The sequence below is a fragment of the Felis catus genome, chromosome A2 (genome assembly GCF_018350175.1).
Source record: "Felis catus isolate Fca126 chromosome A2, F.catus_Fca126_mat1.0, whole genome shotgun sequence".
Lineage (NCBI taxonomy): Eukaryota > Metazoa > Chordata > Mammalia > Carnivora > Felidae > Felis > Felis catus.
Genome location: NC_058369.1, coordinates 44488903 through 44510021, shown reverse-complemented (window position 1 = coordinate 44510021; position 21119 = coordinate 44488903). Strand labels below are relative to the sequence as shown.

The 21119-nt window shown below is 36.7% G+C and overlaps 1 protein-coding gene across 6 annotated transcripts in view; it reads right to left on the bottom strand.

The window, feature by feature from the left end:
* CNTN4 (contactin 4) overlaps positions 1-21119 on the bottom strand; it is an 899609-nt gene that overhangs the window by 456498 nt on the left and 421992 nt on the right. For all 6 annotated transcript variants that reach the window (XM_045051879.1, XM_011280163.4, XM_019824595.3 and 3 more), the window contains one exon: positions 340-481. In XM_045051879.1, coding sequence (XP_044907814.1) covers positions 340-394 — 55 coding nt within the window. In that variant the 5' untranslated portion in view covers positions 395-481. The remainder of the gene's footprint in view (positions 1-339; positions 482-21119) is intronic.

The following is a 21119-nucleotide window of genomic DNA, read 5'->3' as shown; positions in this document are numbered from 1 at the left end:
CTAGACTATGTTATCAGTTTTATTTCCCAATATCTCTGTGCAACTGAGCAGTGGGATGAGCAAAAATAACAACTTTCTAACTAAATAATGGCTCAAAGGACTCTAAAAGGACCAGATAGACAGGTGGAAACATCAGTGTCTAGCTTTGGATACAACACCATGAAAAGAGCCACTAAAAGACCATCAGGAAAGCAGATTCAACAGTGTCAGCAAATGCTAGTCATCGTAGCATGCACTCTTACAATTTTATCATGGCCATCGAAAGCGAAGGCCCACTTTTGAATTAGTGTGAAATACAGTAGCATTTTTAAATCAAAAAGTTTTTAAATGACACTCTACCTGCAAGGCACAACATGAATGATTGCAGTACCAGCAGTTCCCATGGCAACCTCATCTTCAGTTTCTGAGGTCAAAGGAGTTTCAAGTCCAGTATCAAATGAATAGAATCGCTGCTTCTTTTAAGTTTTGTTCAACCTTTAATCTGTGGGAAAGAAGAAACATCACAATGAGATTTGCAGATACTTCTTTTTGTGGTCTCTGCAAATTTGTCTTTATCTGAAAACAAATAAAATTCACTTGTGGAAAAGTACTATTAAAGAAAAGTATGTTAAATTATGGATATGAAACAAATAAGCTTCCTTTCCTTTTCTTCCAAATAATATTTGGACAGGGATGAGCTGACGTGTCCCTGTGGCTACTGAGTGAAAACAAGAATAGTTCTGATTAGATGTGAAACAATCCAAAGGCAGGGGAATGAACTATGTTTCTTTACAAGGTCCTATCTAGTCCCTTATTCTCCAGTCCCTGTTCTTCTTTATTTTCAAAATTAATAATATGCTAAAAAAGTCAGCATGAAGAGTTCAGCTGTCAGTGAACAAGAGAGGGTTAACACTGCTGGACCATGAGGAAAAATTCCCAAGGTTTGGAATGGAATTACATGTGGGAAAATTATAACTACTCTAACAATTTAAACATTTTTTTTTCCTTATGTTCTGTTTCATCTCTAAAATGCAGTAAAATGTGCAGCTCTTGTGCCTACCAAAAAAAAAATCCTACCAACTATGAGTAGTTGGCAATGAGGTTCTTTTGGACAAATCCTGAACATGATTTACAACAGTGATTCTTCCATTATCCAGGAATATTAAATTAGGATAACTCTGTAGTAAAGAAAGGCTCCTTGTTCTGCATTCCAAAGGCTACAAATTAAGTAAGTATGAGTGAAGCAGGCGGGCAAACATGGGCACTCTGGAGAACACAGCCATGTCCTGTATGAAGCTGGAGGGTATTCCTTAGCTCAAGCTAATGGTAACATATGGTGCACAGAACCAGGGTGGCAGGACCTTTTTAAAGAAAATTTGCAAATATTATTGTATTTTGAAAAATCTCCCAAGTTTTAATGTTTATATATTTTTGAAACGTGGGGGAAGAGCAGAGAGAGAGAGAGAGAGAGAAAGAGAGAGAGAGAGAGCGAGAGAGAGAGAGAGAGAGAGAGAGAGAAAGAGAGAAAGAGAGAGAGAGAGAAGGGAGGGAGACACAGAATCTGAAGCAGCTTTCACGCCTCGAGGTGTCAGCACAGGGCCCAACACGGGGCTGGAACTCATGAACTTCGAGATCATGATGTGAGTCAAAATTGGATGCTTAACTGACTGAACCACCCAGACACTTTGAGAATCTCCCAAGTTTTGAATACTGGGAATTAGTTCAAAATATTTTTTTTAAACAATGTGTGAACCAAACAAAGCCAAATCATTGTCAGGTGCCAAAGGTTTGCAACATGACCTTAGAAAACAGAACTCTCTACTGCACTTGCTCTCATCTACCCATCCCTTCTCCCTCTATACTGCCAGCTAGCCATGCAGTTGCATATATGGGGCACCCTCTGCTTGCCAAATACTAGGTGAGGCACTTGGACCTGCCAAAATGCAGACAAAAATTCTAGCATCAAGAATCTCTTCCTATTCCAATGAGGGCAGTTGTGCACATTTCAAAAAACTGCAATTCAATATGCCATTGGGAAGGAAGGAGGAAACTTTCTGGCCTGGGAGACTTTATAAAAGAGAGGAGCTCCCACTGGGGTTTCAAAGATGAGCATGATGCTTTCTATCTATCATTTAGTCAAATAAAGGAGAACGCTAGGAAACTGGGAGACTCAAAATCTCTTTACAAGCCTGGCTATAACTAGTTGCATGGTCCTGGGTATGCACCCCATCCTCCCTCCCTCTCAAGATTGTTTCAAGTGATATCTACTTAATAAGTGAGTGAAAACTATATAGTGCCATACAAATGATATTAACAATATGATAAATGTTATGATAAATATGATAAATGATAAAACAATAGATATTATTATTATTGTAGCTCCAATATTTTTAATCTGATAATAACCTGGGGCTTCTCATCTCACTCTCACTCATAAGGAAAACACCGTGAGTAAACACAGGCTCACATGAAAAAATGGACCAGCACAAGCTCGTTAATCAAGGGCTCTTAGCATTAATTTATACCACATGATCACTGAGAAGCCTTTATGTTTATGAGAAAGCTAACAGAAAGTGAAGAACCATCATTAGAGAACTCATCTTTCTTTTGTGCCCTTAAATAGCTAAGTTTCTGATAAAGCTAGACTTAATATGTTGTGAAGACAAAAGGGACTCTTAACTTCTGATCTGCTGATGTGGCTGAAAGCAGGCGGCATCTCTAATTGGATATGTTCAGATACTCTTCTGACATGCATGGTGATTAGGCCATTTTAGATAAACAGGATGTGCTGATCAATGAAAACTATTAATGTCTTAAGCAAATGATCAGGGTATTAATAATTAATTTTGTGAGGGAAATGTCATCTCAGACCTGGGGATTGATTTACAATGTTAAGCAGTTTCTTGAAGCAATTAAAATTAGCTTAGAAAATGTACCCAATTTCATGATAAAGATTTAATTCATGATATGATGCTATTTACAGTATGTGTTAAGAGCTGTAAATTTTTAAGGATGAAGGAATTCAGGAATCCTATTGGTATTTATTTACATTGAAGACAGTAAGGTTCACCTTTACTAATCAGAAATAATGGGGTCATTGACAGTAATTTGTCTAGTGGGTAGTATTAGCCAGAGCACCACGTTTTCTGTATGGAGCTGAAGATTCATGAATCTCATGTGGGACTGTGGTACAGGATACAAAGTTTCATAATTCCAGGGGTTTTTTTGCTAAAGCCAGAAAGAAAGCTGCAGGATGAGCCAAGAGTTATGGTGGTAATAGATCTCTCCTGCAGCTCAGAGTTCTCCCTGGTTTATCCTAAGGTGGCTATAGCAAAAGGTAGTATACTCAGCACTAACTTTGAGACCTTGCCCAAGAATTAGACTCGTAAATCCTACAGAGGAAGCCAAACAATGAAAGAGGACTCAGTTGCTTTCTCTGGCTGAGCCGGAAGGAGATTAACTGAGAATTCTCTGGTTATTTTTACACACTGCTAAACAGAGCAAAATGCCTCTAGCCTTCAACCCTTCAAACAATTCTGATACTCTTATACTAACAGTAATACCAAAGACCTCCCTGTAAAGTACTTAAGACAAAAGCAGGATTCAGTTCTCCCTTAAGAGTCCTGGTTTTCAAGAACCTACGTGCAGGGTCTGATCATATAATTATTTGATTTAGCACTCTGCTAAATTAAAATTCTGCTGGTATCCAAGTAGCTCTAATTCAGCTCAACAAATAAGGAGATGTGCTTATTGTGCAACAGAAATAGTACAAGGTGTTAGGTGTGCAGAGGTAATGGAAGTGAGGCCCTGTCCTCAAGGAGCTCACTGCTGGCTTGACAAGAGAAGGAACTAAACCAGTCATTATAATGCAGTTCAACACACACTATAAGTCTATTAGGTACAAAGTGTTAAGGATGCAAAAGAGTTATCATCTAACTGAATTGTGGGGCAGTGGGGCTAGGGCTTCAAGAAAGCTCTCCAAAGGGCCTCAACAGTTGAACTAAGTTTAAAGGATCAATAAGAGGGAGGAAGGAAATTCTAAGCCAAGGGATAAGGAAAACACACAGGCATGAAGCTGCGAATTTAGAGTCCAAGTTGCCACAATACAAGATAATGAAAACAGCAACGTCTGAAAAGTCAGTACTGTGCTTTAATCTTGGGCCTCCCATTCCCCAGCTAAGTGGCTCATTTGTAAAATAGTGGCAATAGCTGTCTTCCAGGCTTACTGGAAGAATTAGTGAGAATTTATGCAAGGTACTGAGTTCAGGTTCTTGACACTTAGCTGCCATCCTTATTAAAAACAGCCTAGCCCCGCCCAGCCCAGCCTAAGTCAGAGGCCTGATAACCAAACTGCTTGAATGTATCCTAAAGAATTTGGACTTGAATCTGAAGGCTAAGAGGATGAGGAGAATGCCTTTAACAAGGAAAAGACCTATAAAAGGTTGATTTAGGAGTATGGGGATTTGCTTTAAATGCAATCCTCAGAAGTATAGAATATCTATTCTACCCCATTTGCTTTTTCTCTTCTGGTCAACAAATTAACTAACTCTCTAATTACTAAGTACACTTCCAATATATAATAAAGATTTCAAGTCCTCATGGCAACAAGACAGACTGGAAAAAGACTGGATTTGGAATCAAACACATGGAATTCTTTCATTCTGGTTCATCTCAGTTATCAGACTTGGGGAAAGCAAGTCTTTCTCACAAGTATGGTATACAGGTCAACTGACATATGTTTTGAAAGTGAATATTAGCTATTATTATTATTTAGGTGGAGGTTAAAATCCAACCCCCCACAAATGAAATTTAAACTTTATGAAGGTAGGGAATCATTGCTTTATTCATTGATATTTAAGAGACACATGGAGAGGCGCCTGGGTGGCTCATTCGGCTAGGTGTCTGACTTCGGCTCAGGTCATGATCTCATGGTTCGTGAGTTCAGGCCCCACATCAGGCTCTGTGCTGACAGCTCAGAGCCTGGAGCCTACTTTGGATTCTGTGTCTCCTTCTCCCTCTGTCCCTTCCCTGTTTGCACTGTATCTCTCTCTCTCTCAAAAAAAATAAACATTAAAAAAATTAAAAAAAAAGAGACATATGGATAGTGCATGGCATAGACTAGGCAGTCAATAGTTGGTATGTAAATAAAAGAACATGTAACTAATATCCTTTGTGGACATCCCATGTGCTTTTACATTTTCTTCTTATTTTAGCCTTCATAAGGACCATGAAGATCAAGCATCACTATCTTCTAAAAAATTACAGCTTTGGCAATTAGATTGTGAGAGGCTGTGGAACTTGGCCAAGGCCAAATGTCTAGAAATCAATAGAACCAGTACTCAAATCTATGTCTTCAGACTTAAAGTCCTATGGTTTTTTTCTCCCAGTGACAAAAACGTAAATAAACTATGTGTCTTTTAAAGCATGACATAAAGTTCTGATAGTGATTCTTTTCTGACTCTGCTTTTCATTTTGTCCTTCTGCAGAAATGAAGCGAGATACAAGTAAGTAATAGTGCAGAATCTGTGTAACATTCATACAGTAAAGCTTCTGAGCTGAGATCTAGTTAGAAGGCTACATATCACTAGAGTTAATTCACAAACTTCTTACAACAGCACAAAGTGAGTAAGTTCGTTTCCCTCCAAGTGTAAGAGCAACATGAACATTTGTTTTCTTACTAATTATTATTTAGAGGGCAGCCATTCTTAAGGCAGGAATTTTAAAAAGGATCATCCATATTGCCCAGTTTCACAGTTGAGCATTTTTTAACTCTACAATTAGCTAATGAGGGGTGCAGTCAATCACAATGGCGGGGAAGCAGTGAACAAAACTGGAAGCAAGAGAGAAATCTAGCTTCTTTAGAAAGCAATCTGCCAATCAATTCAAGGGAAAATGGCATACAGTCAAATCTTAGTGTTCAATCAGTCAACAGATATTTACTGAGTGCCCATTAATCAAATGGTAATGTACAGAATGAAAAGAGCCAAGGTCAAGGTCTCTACCCACAAGGGCACAACAACTCAGCAGGTAGAAAAGATTACTGACTGTACAAGTTAGTTTATATGTCAAATGAGTAATACATATAATGCATACTTCCTATGGTTATGGTAGCTGGCCTACAGGTTCTTCTTGGAGAGTGAAAATTCCTATCGTATCACTCAATCAAATTTGCTTACTAGCTTTTCTCCCTGTTTTAGCTTTTTACTCTATGTACTAGAAAAGACACATTTCCATTTCTATGTCCCTGATGCTTTCCCTATTTCTGTGGACACTGCAACAAGTCTCCTTTAGGAATGGTGAAAAAACATATGTTGCATGGTTTCTCTCATTGGATTGCTCATTCCAAAGCATCTCAAAGAACAGAGAGGACAGTGTAAAGAAGAAAAAATATAAAAGGGCTGGACAATACATTTAGAAAGCCCCACCTAATTACCAAGAGGTAGGCATGCATAAGATGGAATCCCTTATTTAGACTGTACATCACCTATCGGCTGATTTGGACTCTATATCCATTGTAAAACTTCATTAGAGAAGGCCTTGAGGAATAAGAGAGGGTCAGTTAAAGTGGACAATCTTCTTCATTTTTAAAGCCTTTTTGGACAAAACAATGTCTACCACTTGTGGCAATTCTAACCAGAAATACAATAATTACATTAGAAAGATATCCTTGGAGATAAAAGTCAAGCTAGCCAGTATCTCATCATTGCGGTCACTGAAGGATATATTTTATATACCCTGAGAGACAAGAGACTTCTATACACCAATTTTCAAAATTTTCTTAAGTTTCTTAGAATATATACCCACAATCACTTTCTCCTTATAAAACCTTAATCTACTTTGATGTTGGACCTTTACACATTATTACTTAGGAGACAATTTTCAAAAAACTGAAGTAATCTCAATAATTGCAGTGCAGTATTTTAAAAGATCCTTGGATTAAGAGTCAGCATAACTGGGTTATTGGCTCAGTGTTGTACTTAATTGCTTGGCAAATTTCTCCACCAATAAAAGAGGAAGGTGAACTAGATTGCTTGTAAGTAATATTGAAGCCTTGAAGGCCTGGCTTGCACCATCATATCATAGAACAGTTGTCTATTTGAAAGATAATTAGTGAAATGAATGGTAGTCACCATGGCTTTGTCATCATCAAATCTATTTAAAGCAAGGCACTATTTCTCAGATTACAGCATGTTCCCATCCCGCAAAGTTGTATGAGATATGCTTTTAAATTCTATGTGTGGTGCTCAAGAATAATAAAATACTTAGGAATAAACCTAACCAAAGAGGTAAAAGACGTGCACTCTGAAAACTATAAAACACTAATGAAAGAAACTGAAAATGACACAGAGAAATGGAAAGAGACCCATGATCATGGATTGGAAGAACAATTATTATTAAAATGTTTATACTATCCAAAGTAATGTTCACATACATTTAAGGCAATCCCTATCAAAATACCAGTAGCATTTTTCACAGAACAAAAACAAACAACTCTAAAATTTGTGGAACCACAAAAGACCCCCAAATAACAAAAGCAATCTTGAAAAAGAAAAGCAAAGCTAGAGGCACCACAATTATGGACTTCAGGTTATCTTACAAAGCTATAGTAATCAAAACAGTATGGTACTGGAATTAAAGTAAACACAAAGATCAATAGGACAGAATAGAAAGCCCAGAAATAAGCCCACAACTATATGGTCAATTGATCTTCAACAAACAGGAAAGAATATCTAATGGGATAAGGGCAGTCTCTTCAACAAATGATGTGGTAAAACTGGATATGTAAAAGAATGAAACTGGACCACTTTTTTTAATGTTTATTTTATTAATTTTGAAACAGGGAGCATGAGCAGGAGAGAAAGAAGGAGAGAATCCCAAGCAGGCTCTGCACCGCCAGCGCAGAGCCTGACATGGGGCTTGATCTCACAAGAATTAAGACCGTTACCTGAGCCAAAATCAAGAGTCGGATGCAGAACTGAGTGAGCCACCCAGGCACCCTGTAACTGGATCACTTTCTCATACCATACACACACAAAAAAATTCAAACTGGAGTAAAGACCTCTTGGGACTACATCAAAATAAAAAGCTTCTGCACAACATAGGAAACAATCAATAAAACTAAAAGGCAACCTACAGAATGGGAGAAGATACTTCCAAATGACATATCCAATAAAGGGTTAGTATCCAAAATATAAAAACAACATATACAAACAAGTAAACAGCTGAAAAACAATGGATCCAATTAAAAATAGCAGAAGACCTGAACAGACCTTTCTCCTAAGAAGACATTCAGATGGGCAATAGACATATGAGATGATGCTCATTATCACTTACCATCAGGAAAATACAAACCAAATCTCATCAGGGAATGAGGTATCACTTCACCTCTGTTAAAATGGCTAAAATGAAAAACACATGAAACAATAGATGTTGGTGAGTATGTGGAGAAAGAGGAATACTCGTACTGTTGATGGGAATGCAAACTGGTTCAACTGCAGAAAACAATATGGGGGTTTCTCAAAAAGTTAAAAATAGAACTACCCTACGATCTAGCAATTGCACTACTGGGTATTTTTTCAAAGAATACAAGCACACTAATTCAAAGAGATACATGCACCCCTATTTTATAGCAGTATTTTTTACAATAGCCAAGATATGGAAGCAGCCCAAGTGTCCACTGATTGGTGAATGGGTAAAGAAGATGTGGCAGATACATACAATGGAATATTAACCTGCCATAAAAATAATGAAATCTTGCCATTTGCAACAAAATGGATGGAACAAGAGAGTATAATGTTAAACAAAATTAAGTCAGCCACAGAAGGACTAATACCATATGATTTCACCAATATTTGGAATTTAAGAAACAAAAGGGCAAACGTGAAAGAGAGAGAGAGAGATCAAGAAACAGACTCTTAATTACAAAGAACGAACTGATGGTTACCAGAGGGGAGAACCCGGTGGGGAGGGGAAGGGATGGGGTGCGGAGGGCTTGGATTAAGCAGGTGATGAGAATTAAGGAGTGCAGTTCTGATGAGCACCAGCTGATGTGAATAAGTGTTGAATCACTATATTGTACAACTAAAACTAATATAATGCTAATAAAGCTTCACTTAAACCAAAAACAAACATACAAAATTAAATTCTATGTATGGTGCTATTACTGGAAATTTAATCCTAAGCCACAAATGCATATTCACTGTTCATAGCCTCCACTAAATAATCACTTATTGTGCTACTGTTCAAGTTTTATTTAATCTTTACTTTTATTAAAGTAATACATAAACATAGCTTAAATACTTATTTCTACTCCCTAGAGGGAACTACTTTCCAGGGAAAACAAGTTACTTTTCTGGTGTGTGTGTGTGTGTGTGTGTGTGTGTGTGTGTGTGTATATACACACACACACATACATATACATATATAATATCTTAATATTGGTTTAACACAAATGTTTAAACTACTCTTTCTTGATTTGGGGGCTTAACGTATTGTTATTTTATGGAGAGTGGTAATTCAGATCTCTTATACAATCAGTCCCAGTGACAGACACAAGTGGACAAACACAGGCATACATACCTGGTTGCAATGTTGTCTGAATTTAGCTATATTATTTAATTTGGTTAACAATTTTTCAATTAAGCCCCAGAGTATACTGCTTTTATTTCCTTTTTTATTACTTGAGATTTTTTTAGAGTGAATAATTTCTTCTTTATTTGCTTAGGTTTCCAAGTATCTATCACAAATTTATCCTAAACATTCTATCATATCTAATACTTTCAATATATTCAAACAAATCTTATAGGCCATCAATTTTAATATTTATTTACAACATATCAATACTGAACACTTTATAATTCAGTTGAAAAATAAACTAAAATGGTACCTGTCTTCTAGCATGAAAGCCATGTATTCAAAACTGTAATTACATATTCATATATATATGGATAATTGCACAATATACATAATATAAATGGGTAAAATATACATGTTTCATATGTTTGTGAGTTTCCAGTATAACATGTGTAGTTAACAAGGAACATAAAAGTCTATGTGATAAAACTATTAAACAATGTTGGAGGCAATGTAATTGTAGAATATACTATAAAAACTGAGGAAGTAATAAACAATAGATATCATCTACAGAGTATTTATTATGTCTATGTAGTAGTCTCTTATAAATATTAACTCATATCTTCTTTAAAAGAACCCTTTAGGGGGTACCTGGGTGGCTCAGTGCTTAAAGGGTCTGACTCTTGATTTTAGCTCAGGTAACGCTCTCATGATTTATGAGTTCAACCCTAGCTTTGGGCTCTGTGCTAACAGTGTGGAGCATCCTTGGGATTCTCTATCGCTCCCTCTCTCTCTACCCCTCCTGTGCTCTCTCTCTCAAAATGAATAAATAAACATTTAAAAAAATACATGAACGCTTTAAGGTGGACAATATTATTTTCATTTTAAGTGTTAATTAAATTGTCCTTTGTTAGAGTTGAAAAGTAATAGGGAACAGGATGTGAACTGTAAGTGTTTCCCCCAAGTTTACTGAAGTATATTTTGCATATACTGATGTGCATTATTTTAGTGTAAATTTTGATGAGATTTCTAAAATTCATGCAGTCATACACCACCACTACCATCAGGATGTAGGTATCTACAATACCCTTAAAATGAACCCTGAAAGTTTGAGTTCAGAGTATAGATATTTAAGCATTACGTTACAATGCAGGTTTATTAGAATAATAGGCAATTATAGCATGTAAAAAGTATATAGTGTTTTCCTCTTATTTAGACTGCTTCTCAAATATTTCATCCTTCCCTTAGAATGTCATTCCCATATTCATATACTCTCATTACAGTAAAAACAAGAACGAAAGTAGATCATAGCTGAACACAGGGAAATACATGGCAGCTCTCTCCTCCTTCCCATTCCTATGGAAAGCAAACCTAATTGAGTATGGCACTCTTTCCTGCTTAGCCCAAGGGCAGTCCCAGAATCTTTTCAACATAACATTTCAAGTAGACACAACAAAATCAATATGGTTTGCATGTAAAATTAAAAATTTCTTTGCCTTCCCTATGGTGGTTGAAAACATTGGCTTCAGAATTACAAAAGCCAGGTTCAGATCCCAGTTCTACCATTTAGCTGTTGACCTCAGGCAAGTCATTTAACCTCTGTTGGCCTCATTTTTCTCTTTGGTAAAGTGACAGGGATGATACAGGGTTGTTGAAAGGAATATAAGAGAAAATCATTATAACTGGATTTACTTAGAAAAATTTGAGTGTGGGTTTTGAGTAGGTAAACTTGTTGGGAAAAGATAACAAGTGGTGGAAGCTTCTGGCTTTAGGAGGCAATGGATGAAGGAAGCACACTTACCAATGGGGAAAACCACAACCCTTCCTAAGTGGTAGAGGAGAGCATTTGGAGAAAGACTGGGGGAAATGAAACTGCCCAGAGACTTCAGTCTCAGTCTTGCTTTCTGGGTATTGGGAAGTCAACTTTGCAAACTTTTTAAAGGCCCCTACCATCACAGCAGGATAGGTTTTTTAGCAACCATCTCACGTTTGTTTTCCTTCTGCCCACTGGTGTGCTGCAGAGTGCCAATTCTGCTAAATTCCCAAATAAATCACTGTTAATGAAGCATGCTGCACATATAGACAGCAACAGGCATTTTTTAATCACCTAAACTAAAGAAGAGCTAAAGGTAAGCACAAAACACTCTAATACCTAATATATTAGCTGTCAGATTTAAAGTGGCAAGAACCGTATGACTTTCAGAGCTTTTACTTGGATGCACTTAGTGGGTAAGTAAAGCTTACTAGTATATTCATCATTATGCACAGCTTGCCGAATGCTTGGACAGCCAAATCAGATATTCAGTAGCTTGAAAGTGAGTCTGTATCTACTTAACCAGAAGCAGAAATAAGACTGCAAGCATAAATGTACAAATTATGATAAGCTATAAAAATAAAGGGGCTAAAATCTTTTACACTCTCTCCTTTATTCACACATTATTAATTAAACTTCTAGTAACTGACATGTAATATGATACAACAATGAATAAGCCAGAAACAATTTGCTCTTATGAAGTTTATTTTATTCTACAGAAGAGTAAGTAACACAGTACTCTAAGGGTGTTAGAACAGCAGACAGCCAGGAAAGTGCACCAGTGTAAGTCAAGAGTATAGATGGTCTTTGGAATCAGACCGAAGTTCAAATCTCAGGTTTTTATATCCAATAACTGAATTGTTCTGTAAAAGTTATTTCTGACCCTTAAATTTTTTATCTACATAATGGAGACATTGTTACTTACTTTATAAGTTTATAGAGAAGTGTATCAGCTAACGCATGTAAAACTGTTAACATCATAATAACAATCTTAATAAGGGCTTTGTCTTACCTAAGGGAAACTTAGAAGTTTCTCTATAGTAAGAAGAATCTGTGAGGATGAAACCACCCTCCTGTTCAGGGCTATGAGAGTATATTATAACTATATTCATAGCTTTCCATCTCATGCAAGGGTAAACTGTGCATTCTAGATCCTGTGCTATTCTTTACATAAATAAATACTATATTAGGACATTTATCTAAAAAAAATTTGTTGAACAGCTACAGTATTTCAGGCATGGTACTAGGCACTGGATATCAAAATATAGTTGACAAAGTCCCATCTTCATAGAGCTTGCCTTCTAGTGCATTTTCCTGTTTATTTACCCAGGAATTCATTTCCTTGAAGAATAGATTACTTTCCTGTGAAGCACACCTCAGTATCATTTTCCTTTATTCTGGGACAGCATGCAGATTATAGGATGTTTCTTCATTATTTGAAAAACTCTTTTGAATCCTTATTTGGTATAGAACAGTTTATCAGAAGTCCCTGCATATTAAACAAAACTATTTCAGCAAGCAATCACCTGCATTTGTCTTTTGCACCAAAATCTGTACCTCAGGCATGAAAAATGGTACGCTGATAAAATGACAAGCTGCTTTTCCTCGAGTACTTACTACATGTCAGTTTCTATCCAAGATTTTATATATATTATCTAATCCTCACAATAACTTGAGGAGGTAGATATGTAATAATTCCCATTTGTCAAAGAGGAAATGGAAGCTTGGAGAGGAATGCGAGAGACTTAATTCTTTGGTATTCCTTCTCCTGCTTTCTTGTAGACCTATTAAGTGGCCAATTTCCTCTCAGTGTATCGTATCAGTGTAGACAGCACTGACGTTCAAAAGGAAAAATAAAGTTTAAAGCTGGTAAGCCTCTTTGAAAAGGTTGTCTTTCTCTGCATTGGTGGGGATACTTAATCATTGGATGCAAACTAATGACTGAATTACAGCATATGGATCCAGAATCATTAGCGTGTCACAGGATTATTTTTTAGCTCTTTTTTTTTTTTTAGCTCTTATATCAGCAACGAAAATTGTGAATGTGACCATTTTTAAAAAGTTTTATGTAACATTCATCAAAGGGTAGGGTATCCATCCTGTTAGTTTCATAACCAAAATAGGTAGCAAGTGATCAACATGTTCTTTGTTTAATTAGGTTGACTTAGACTGAACTGGACAAACACTAGTTGGTTCTGAGAAAACCACATTTCAGGTCTGGCCTGTCACATATATAACAGATGTCCTGTAGTTCTGGGTGTGAAATGAGCACAAGCTGCCAATTTACTTTTAGCCATTCTATTTATGTTCTTATTTAAAATGCAATAGAGTGATCATTTCCAAGTATAAAGTGATTTTTATCTGAGAATCTCCAAAGGACAGTGTATGAATTCTCAGCACACTGGTTGGAATCAAAGTAAGGTTCCTGCATAATGGTTTCTAGGAAGGGAAACTAGAGCATAAAAGAGTAAGGTGACTACACAATATTTAATATGTTAAGAGGAAATACACACATCGTTGTCTAAAGTTAACACTGTGGGGGGTGGGAATACTAATTTTACAGGGGAGAAACTCAGCCGACCCTCTATGAATCAAGTGATCAAGGTTAACATGACCATTGATAAGTCATACTGGCCCAATGGGCCCTTTGCAAGTGGTTCACTGAGAGGGCCACAGTATTCTTCTGTGGTTTCTTTGCCAACAATGCCTAACCTCACTGTAATTGTTAGAAAACATCAGACAACTTAGTAAGATTTTGAAATCTTTAAAAGTGTCAAAATCACAAAAGGAAAGCAAAGACTAAGAAGCTAAAGGACCCTGAGAAGTGAATACTATAAACCATGTGGGATTCTGGGTTCGATCCTGGAAAAGAAACAGTACATTATTAGAAAAACTGATGAACATCAGATAAGGGCTGTTATTTAGTTAACTGTACGGTACCAACGTCAGTTACTTGGTTTGGGTCACTATATGATGGTATGTAAGATGGTCACATTAGGAGAACCAGAGAGAAGGGCATACAGGAACTCTGTACCAACTTTTTAATTTTTCTGTATGTTTATAATTATTTCAAAATAAGGCCCCAATTGTATCAAAAATGTCTTAGCCTGAGAATTGGATTTTAGAAAAAAAATTTTTTTTTGTTTTTCTAACAGTAAAGGAAGAAATGTGCATATTTCATACTCATGTATATGTTATATTTATGATTTACTGCATCATATATGAGGGAAGTTCAGAGATCATGAAAGTTTGCTCACATAAGACACAGTGGTCAGAGCGGGGCGCCTGGGTGGCTCAGTCGGTTAAGCGTCTGACTTCAGCTCAGGTCATGTTCTCACACTCCAAGTTTGAGCCCCGCGTCAGGCTCTGTGCTGACAGCTCAGAGCCTAGAGCCTGCTTCAGATTCTGTGTCTCCCCCACTCTCTGCCCCTCCCCTGCTCATGCTCTGTCTCTATCTAAAAAAAATATAAAAACATTTAAAAATTAAAAAACGTTTAAAAATTAAGGTAGGAAAAGAACCAGGCTTACCTTGTGTTTCTTAATGATAAAAAAAATAATGTCACAATTCTGTACTTCTTATATACTAAAAAGAAAAACAGCATGTAGGTTTTTCCTTTATTTCTCATTGACTATCAATGTGAGCTCTTTGCAGTAAAATGTAAGATCTATGTAAAGACAGAAGAAAAATAGGAAAATGGGAATAGCTGTAATGCTATATACATTTTTCATTATATCAAACTCTCCTCTTAAATTAGTAGTCTGGGCATGCTGTTGGTACAAGAAACTATAATTCCAGTTACCTGTGGAAACGAAGAGCTATCTTGTGTTATCTACAAAAGGATTTCTGAGAAGAATTCTAATTAGTGACAAATTCAGAGGCTGAGGCTGATTCAGAGATGTGGCAAAGGATGAAAGAAAGATCTAAATAGTTGAAGTTACCTTAAGAAAACTCTATTCCATGGTTTCTATTAAAGTCCATGCCTACACAGTTCAAGTTTTTATTTTATTGCCTCTCAATTCCTCACTAACCACATCTCAGCTATGAGTTTCAGGACAGTATTTTCAAGTGTAGCAAAAAACTTGATGAAATATGTCCTCCCAGTGCTTATGTTTATGTAACTGTAAATATGCATAAGCTTTTATCTGACTTTTCCTAGCATCACATTTCAGGCTCGGATTGTATGTCAGGTTGCCTTATGGAAACTCCACCGGAGGGAAACAGAAAAACTCCTTGGGAAACAGCAACCTTGATGAATGGAAAAGAATAACCTGCATAAATACAATGAAATAGTCATCCAAGTATCTAGCTGAGTGCAAGGAAGACAAAATTTTACCAACCAGAAATAAATATTTGTATGTCCTTTAACAGTGTTCTGAGCTTAACAGAGTAAGACCTCAAGTGGGGCTCAGGGTGATGTCAATGGATATGCACCAGATTGTAATGTAGACTTGTATCACTTCTACGCTCTGGCATCCATTCCTCCTAAAAGATCCTGCTTTCTCTTAAATTCATACAATTGAGGAATGAGTCTGATAGCCATGATGAGCATGGTAATAGTGGTTAGGGGTAAAAAAAAATGTACAATAAATGTATGGTTTCTGTCTGGTATTAACATGGCCTGTATGGAAGTCATTCCTTGGTCCAAACCCCTAAACCTTAACAGATGGCTTTGTCCCATCGATTTTAACACCTGATCTTCCATGACAACTGCAGTAGCCCCTAATTAAAAACTCCACACCCTCAGTGTGGATATAAGAAGCTGCATTTCCAAGCAATGTTAAATAGCCAGAATAAAATATATAAGTACTATATAATCCATATATATCATATACACATACATACAGATACAATATCCCAGGGCCCAGCTGTCAACACATAATAATTTGCTCTATAAAACAAAAAAATTAAAATAAAGCTTCACCTCTTTTTAAGTGCTTCACTGTGCCAGACTGGATAAAGCAGACATACTTCATATACTGTCATTTAATGAACACAATATTAAACTGCATTCAAATTGAAAATAACCTCCAGAAATACGTCATGCATTTGCAAGTAAGCAGTACAGGTGCACAAGGAAAAGCAGGGTGTGTAATCATATGTGTATATTTATATGCCTAGCAGTTCTGTTGTCTTAAAACAGATCTAAGGTAAGGCACTTCTAGGTTAATTGCTGTTGCTAAGGAAAAGGCCCAGGTTTGTCTTCACAGTCAATCATTTCCTTCAGGTCTAACAATCAGGTTGGCTTCTTGGTGCCAATTTTTGTCTACCTACAAATATGTAATAGAGTGTCTTTTGAATATTCTAAAATTATTTTTATTATTCACTCTTTACAATTTCTCTAATACGCCCAAATGAAAAGACAGTTTAAAGTTTTCAATAGCAAGCAAATGGTTTCAGGGGAAAATATCACCTGGTTCTGGGTTTCTTAACATAACATAGGAGGCCTGCCAGTATCATACCTGCTTGAAGGAAGAATCTAAAACAAGAAGTCACCAATGGAAGATTCCATGGAAAGCTATGTAGCAGCTTAAGGCAAGTCCCATACCTGAGCAGCCTGGCTCCCTCTAGTTCATCCCCCGCATTCCAGCTCGCTAGATATACACCAGAGTGCAAATATGATCAAGCTACTCAACAACCTTCCACCTATCGTCAATAATTTTACAGAACCAGGAAATAAGGGTTTCTTTCAACTCCCCTATATCTCTGCAGCCTACATCTACATTACAGCTATATTGTGGGTTAGGTGGATAAGCCTGGCAATCTTGCCTTATTATCTGTGTATGTGCTTCTTCTCTCTTTCTCTGGCAAGCTTTAAATTTGTGCTTAGACAAACATCCTCTGGAAGCTTTCTCTGGATTTGTAATTATGGTTTAGTACTCTTCTTATGTACTTTGACAAAATTAAAATTTTCTCTTATTAGAAAAGTTGTCACATATAGTATTTAATATGTATATACAGTTAAATCTTGGATTGCAAGTAACTTGTTTTACGAGTGTTCCACAAGATGAGCAAACATTTCTAATAAGTTTTAATTTGATAAACAAGTGATGTCTTACAATACAAGTAGCACATGATGCTGAATGTCACATGATCACAAATGAGCCAATGGTTTTTCTTTCTCTTTCTCACTTCAGGATTGTGGGTGATTGTCTCCCATACTCGGATGCTTGGTCTCAGGCCATAATGTTTGGCAGAAATCAGTGATTTTTCAGAATGATGCAATGTGCCCACAACTGGCATTAGTGTACTTTTTGTCACTTCCAAAAACCCACGGACGTTCCTTTGTTTTTCCATATAAGAGTAAGCTGAGGAAGGCTTTGCTTTATTCTAGGTTAGGCTTCCTGTAGATATAGACCCTTTCCTCTGCTGCCTTACTGCCAGTTACATTAAATACAGTATATAAGAGTTTATTAATATTGTAATGTAGTCAACATCTGTGTGAGTATATACAATGGGCTCCATGCAGAAAAAGATTCCACTGAGTCAACAGATGGTAGTGATTCCATTAGTGATAGTGAAAGTCATCCTACACAATCACCCTCCTCTCTCTCGTCTCCTTCACAGCAGCCACAAAGGTTTTCAAAACTAAGTGCAGGTTAGTTTGTTTACTTTTATTTGTTTATTTTCTTTATTATTTTGTATTATATTATATTATTGTAATAATTTTTATATGAATATTTTTGGGTTGTGGAACGAATCATCTGAGTTTTCATTATTTCTTATGGGGAAATTCGCTTTGATATACAAGTGCTTTGGATTACAAGCATGTTTCCAGAATGAATTAACCTCACAAATCAAGGTTTTACTGTATAACTTTTGTCTTTATCCCCTTTAGCCATTATAAATTCCCAGAAGAGACAGAGTCTGATCTCATCCACCAGTGTGTCTCAAAAGTACGTACATGTGTAAATATATGGTCAATTAATTTAAACTATATTGCATTTAACTACAGAATAAAAGTATAGTAACTCCAAGAGCTCAGACTGCCAACAAAAAGTAGTATGATTAGAACCTAAGAAAAGAATAATCAGAAAATTACTCAGAACTCGTTAAGGTTAGGACTTTACCCTGGCTAGCTTTGTAGACAAGAGTTTGTGAGTTAGCTTGGGATTTAAAAAGATTCCAATGGGGCGCCTGGGTGGCTTGGTCGGTTAAGCGTCCGACTTCGGCTCAGGTCATGATCTCGCGGTCCGTGAGTTCGAACCCCGCGTCGGCTCTGTGCTGACACCTCAGAGCCTGGAGCCTGTTTCAGATTCTGTGTCTCCCTCTCTCTGCCCCTTCCCTGTTCATGCTCTGTCTCTCTCTGTCTCAAAAATAAATATTAAAAAAAATTTTTTTAAAAGATTCCAAAACAGGTGCCTGGGTGTGGCTCAGTTGGTTAAGCGTCTGACTCTTGATTTCAGCTCCGTCATGATCTCACAGTTCATGGGTTTGAGCCCCCCGCGAGTCCCACATCTGGCTCCATGTTGACAGTGAGGAGCCTGCTTGGGATTCTCTCCGTCTCTCTCTGTCCCTCCCCACTCGTGCACTCTGTGTCTCTCTAGAAATAAATAAATAAACTTAAAAATAGTTTCCAATAGGGGCGCTTGGGTGGCGCAGTCGGTTAAGCGTCCGACTTCAGCCAGGTCACGATCTCGCGGTCCGTGAGTTCGAGCCCCGCGTCAGGCTCTGGGCTGATGGCTCAGAGCCTGGAGCCTGCTTCCTATTCTGTGTCTCCCTCTCTCTCTGCCCCTCCCCCGTTCATGCTCTGTCTCTCTCTGTCCCAAAAATAAATAAACGTTGAAAAAAAAATTAAAAAAAAATAGTTTCCAATAAAGATTTGCATATGATGACCTATGTGGTAATCAAATGATCAGTCTGATAAACTTGCTTCTATATCATGGATTCTCCAATATGTACAGAGGTAATATGATAAAAAATTCCAAGGTCCACATCTGTTTAGGGAAAGTGAATTAACCAAAGTAGACAGATCACTTTATTACAAGACTTCTCATGGCCTTGAATAAGATACCTGGAAATTATCTAAGAGGAAAAGTATTCTGGGTGGTGCTTCCCAGAATTGCTTGACCCAAAGTTCCTCTTCATTCATGAATATCTCATCTCATCCTCAGAACTCACTTTGGGACATGTCTGCTATCTATAGAAATGATTGGCTATTTAAGGACCACATCCAGTCCAAAACCTGTTTTTGTAAATAAATTTTGGTGGAACACCAGTATGTCTACTCATTAAGGTAGTGTCTATGACTGCTACTGTGATACAGTGGCAGGGCTGAGTAGTTTGTAACAAAGATCATATGGCCAGGAAAGTAAAAATACTCACTACTTTTTTACAGCAAACATTTGCTTGTCCCCAATTTATAGTCATATTTTGTTCTTAAGTATCAATGTAATTGTCAGCTGGACCCACTGCCAATGTGTTCTTCAACGTTGTTCTAGAAATGCAGTAAGAAAGGATTCACAAAACTGGAGAGCATCACATTTTCCCTATACACAGGACTGACGAGCAGCATTTTCTACTTTGAAGCATGAACTGACCAAAATAGGTTTGGATTGTCCGCTTTAAACCCTAATTAGAAGCCAACACATACTTTTAAACAAGCAAATTAAAACTTACAAATATAGGCACATTTACTACAAAGAAGTCTGAAACTAATAACTTAAAATATTTTATGGATAATTTATTTAAAAACTAACCTACTGGAAATCTTACCAAAGACAACTGAACCTTTATTTGATAATTTAAAGATATCATACTGATAAAGTACCTAAAGTACTTAATTACAAAGATTAATTTTTTTACAAAGATTAATTTTGATCACACAGGCCTAAAGCAGAATAAGGTTTTTGATCTAGATTTGATCTAAATAAAGCATCAATTCATGTATAGTACATAGAATACTCAGATGAAATGATTTTTTTTATTCTGGTGTAATAGTTAAATACAATACATAGCTTTAATTCCTAGTAGAAATGATCTTTTTTGTTTCCTCAACTGTTAATCTATACAACTAAACTAATTCAAATATTTGTTTGGTTCAGGGAATATTCAACGTTATTTTGTAAATTGGTAGAATCAGCCTGTTTGGTCATTAGTTTACTAAAAGACAGTGAAATGAAAAGAAACAATTCAGTTAGCAGTAGTTCCTGGTGATAGTTATTTGCAGAAATAAGTTTTCCTTATTTCCATAATTCAGCAAAATTAGTTTGAATTCCTGTTTTACATACTTTTTTTTTTTCTTCCATCCTCATCCTTCCCAGTTTCCACATCCCAACAACATTGGACAGATACTGCTACTAATTTTTGACTCTGGTCTCTTTCTCCCTATGTGCTAAAAACCATCACATTTGAAATCTGATGCCCTGGAGAAGCTATAAAGTGCTTTTAGGCTCATTTCACAAGCAAAAGTTGATAGCTTTTTTTTTCCCCTTATGGTAAGAACACTAAACATATAGGGGTTTTGATATTTGTTTCAAAGCAGCCCTTTGACTAGAAATACAGAACTCTGCTTTCTATGTTCTTTTTCATGTTGGGGTAAATGACCAAAATGATCAGGCATAAATGAATTCAACTAAATGGGCTGTGATGAAGAAGAAAAATAAACTAATAAATCATACATCCAGAAATACAATATTGTAAACAGAATATGCCCAGAATGAGTGTCAACTGGGATATACAAATCCAAAGCACTATTTCCATGGGAGAATTCAGGTCTTGATTATCTCTCATAGTGTAAGCATTCCCCCAGGATGA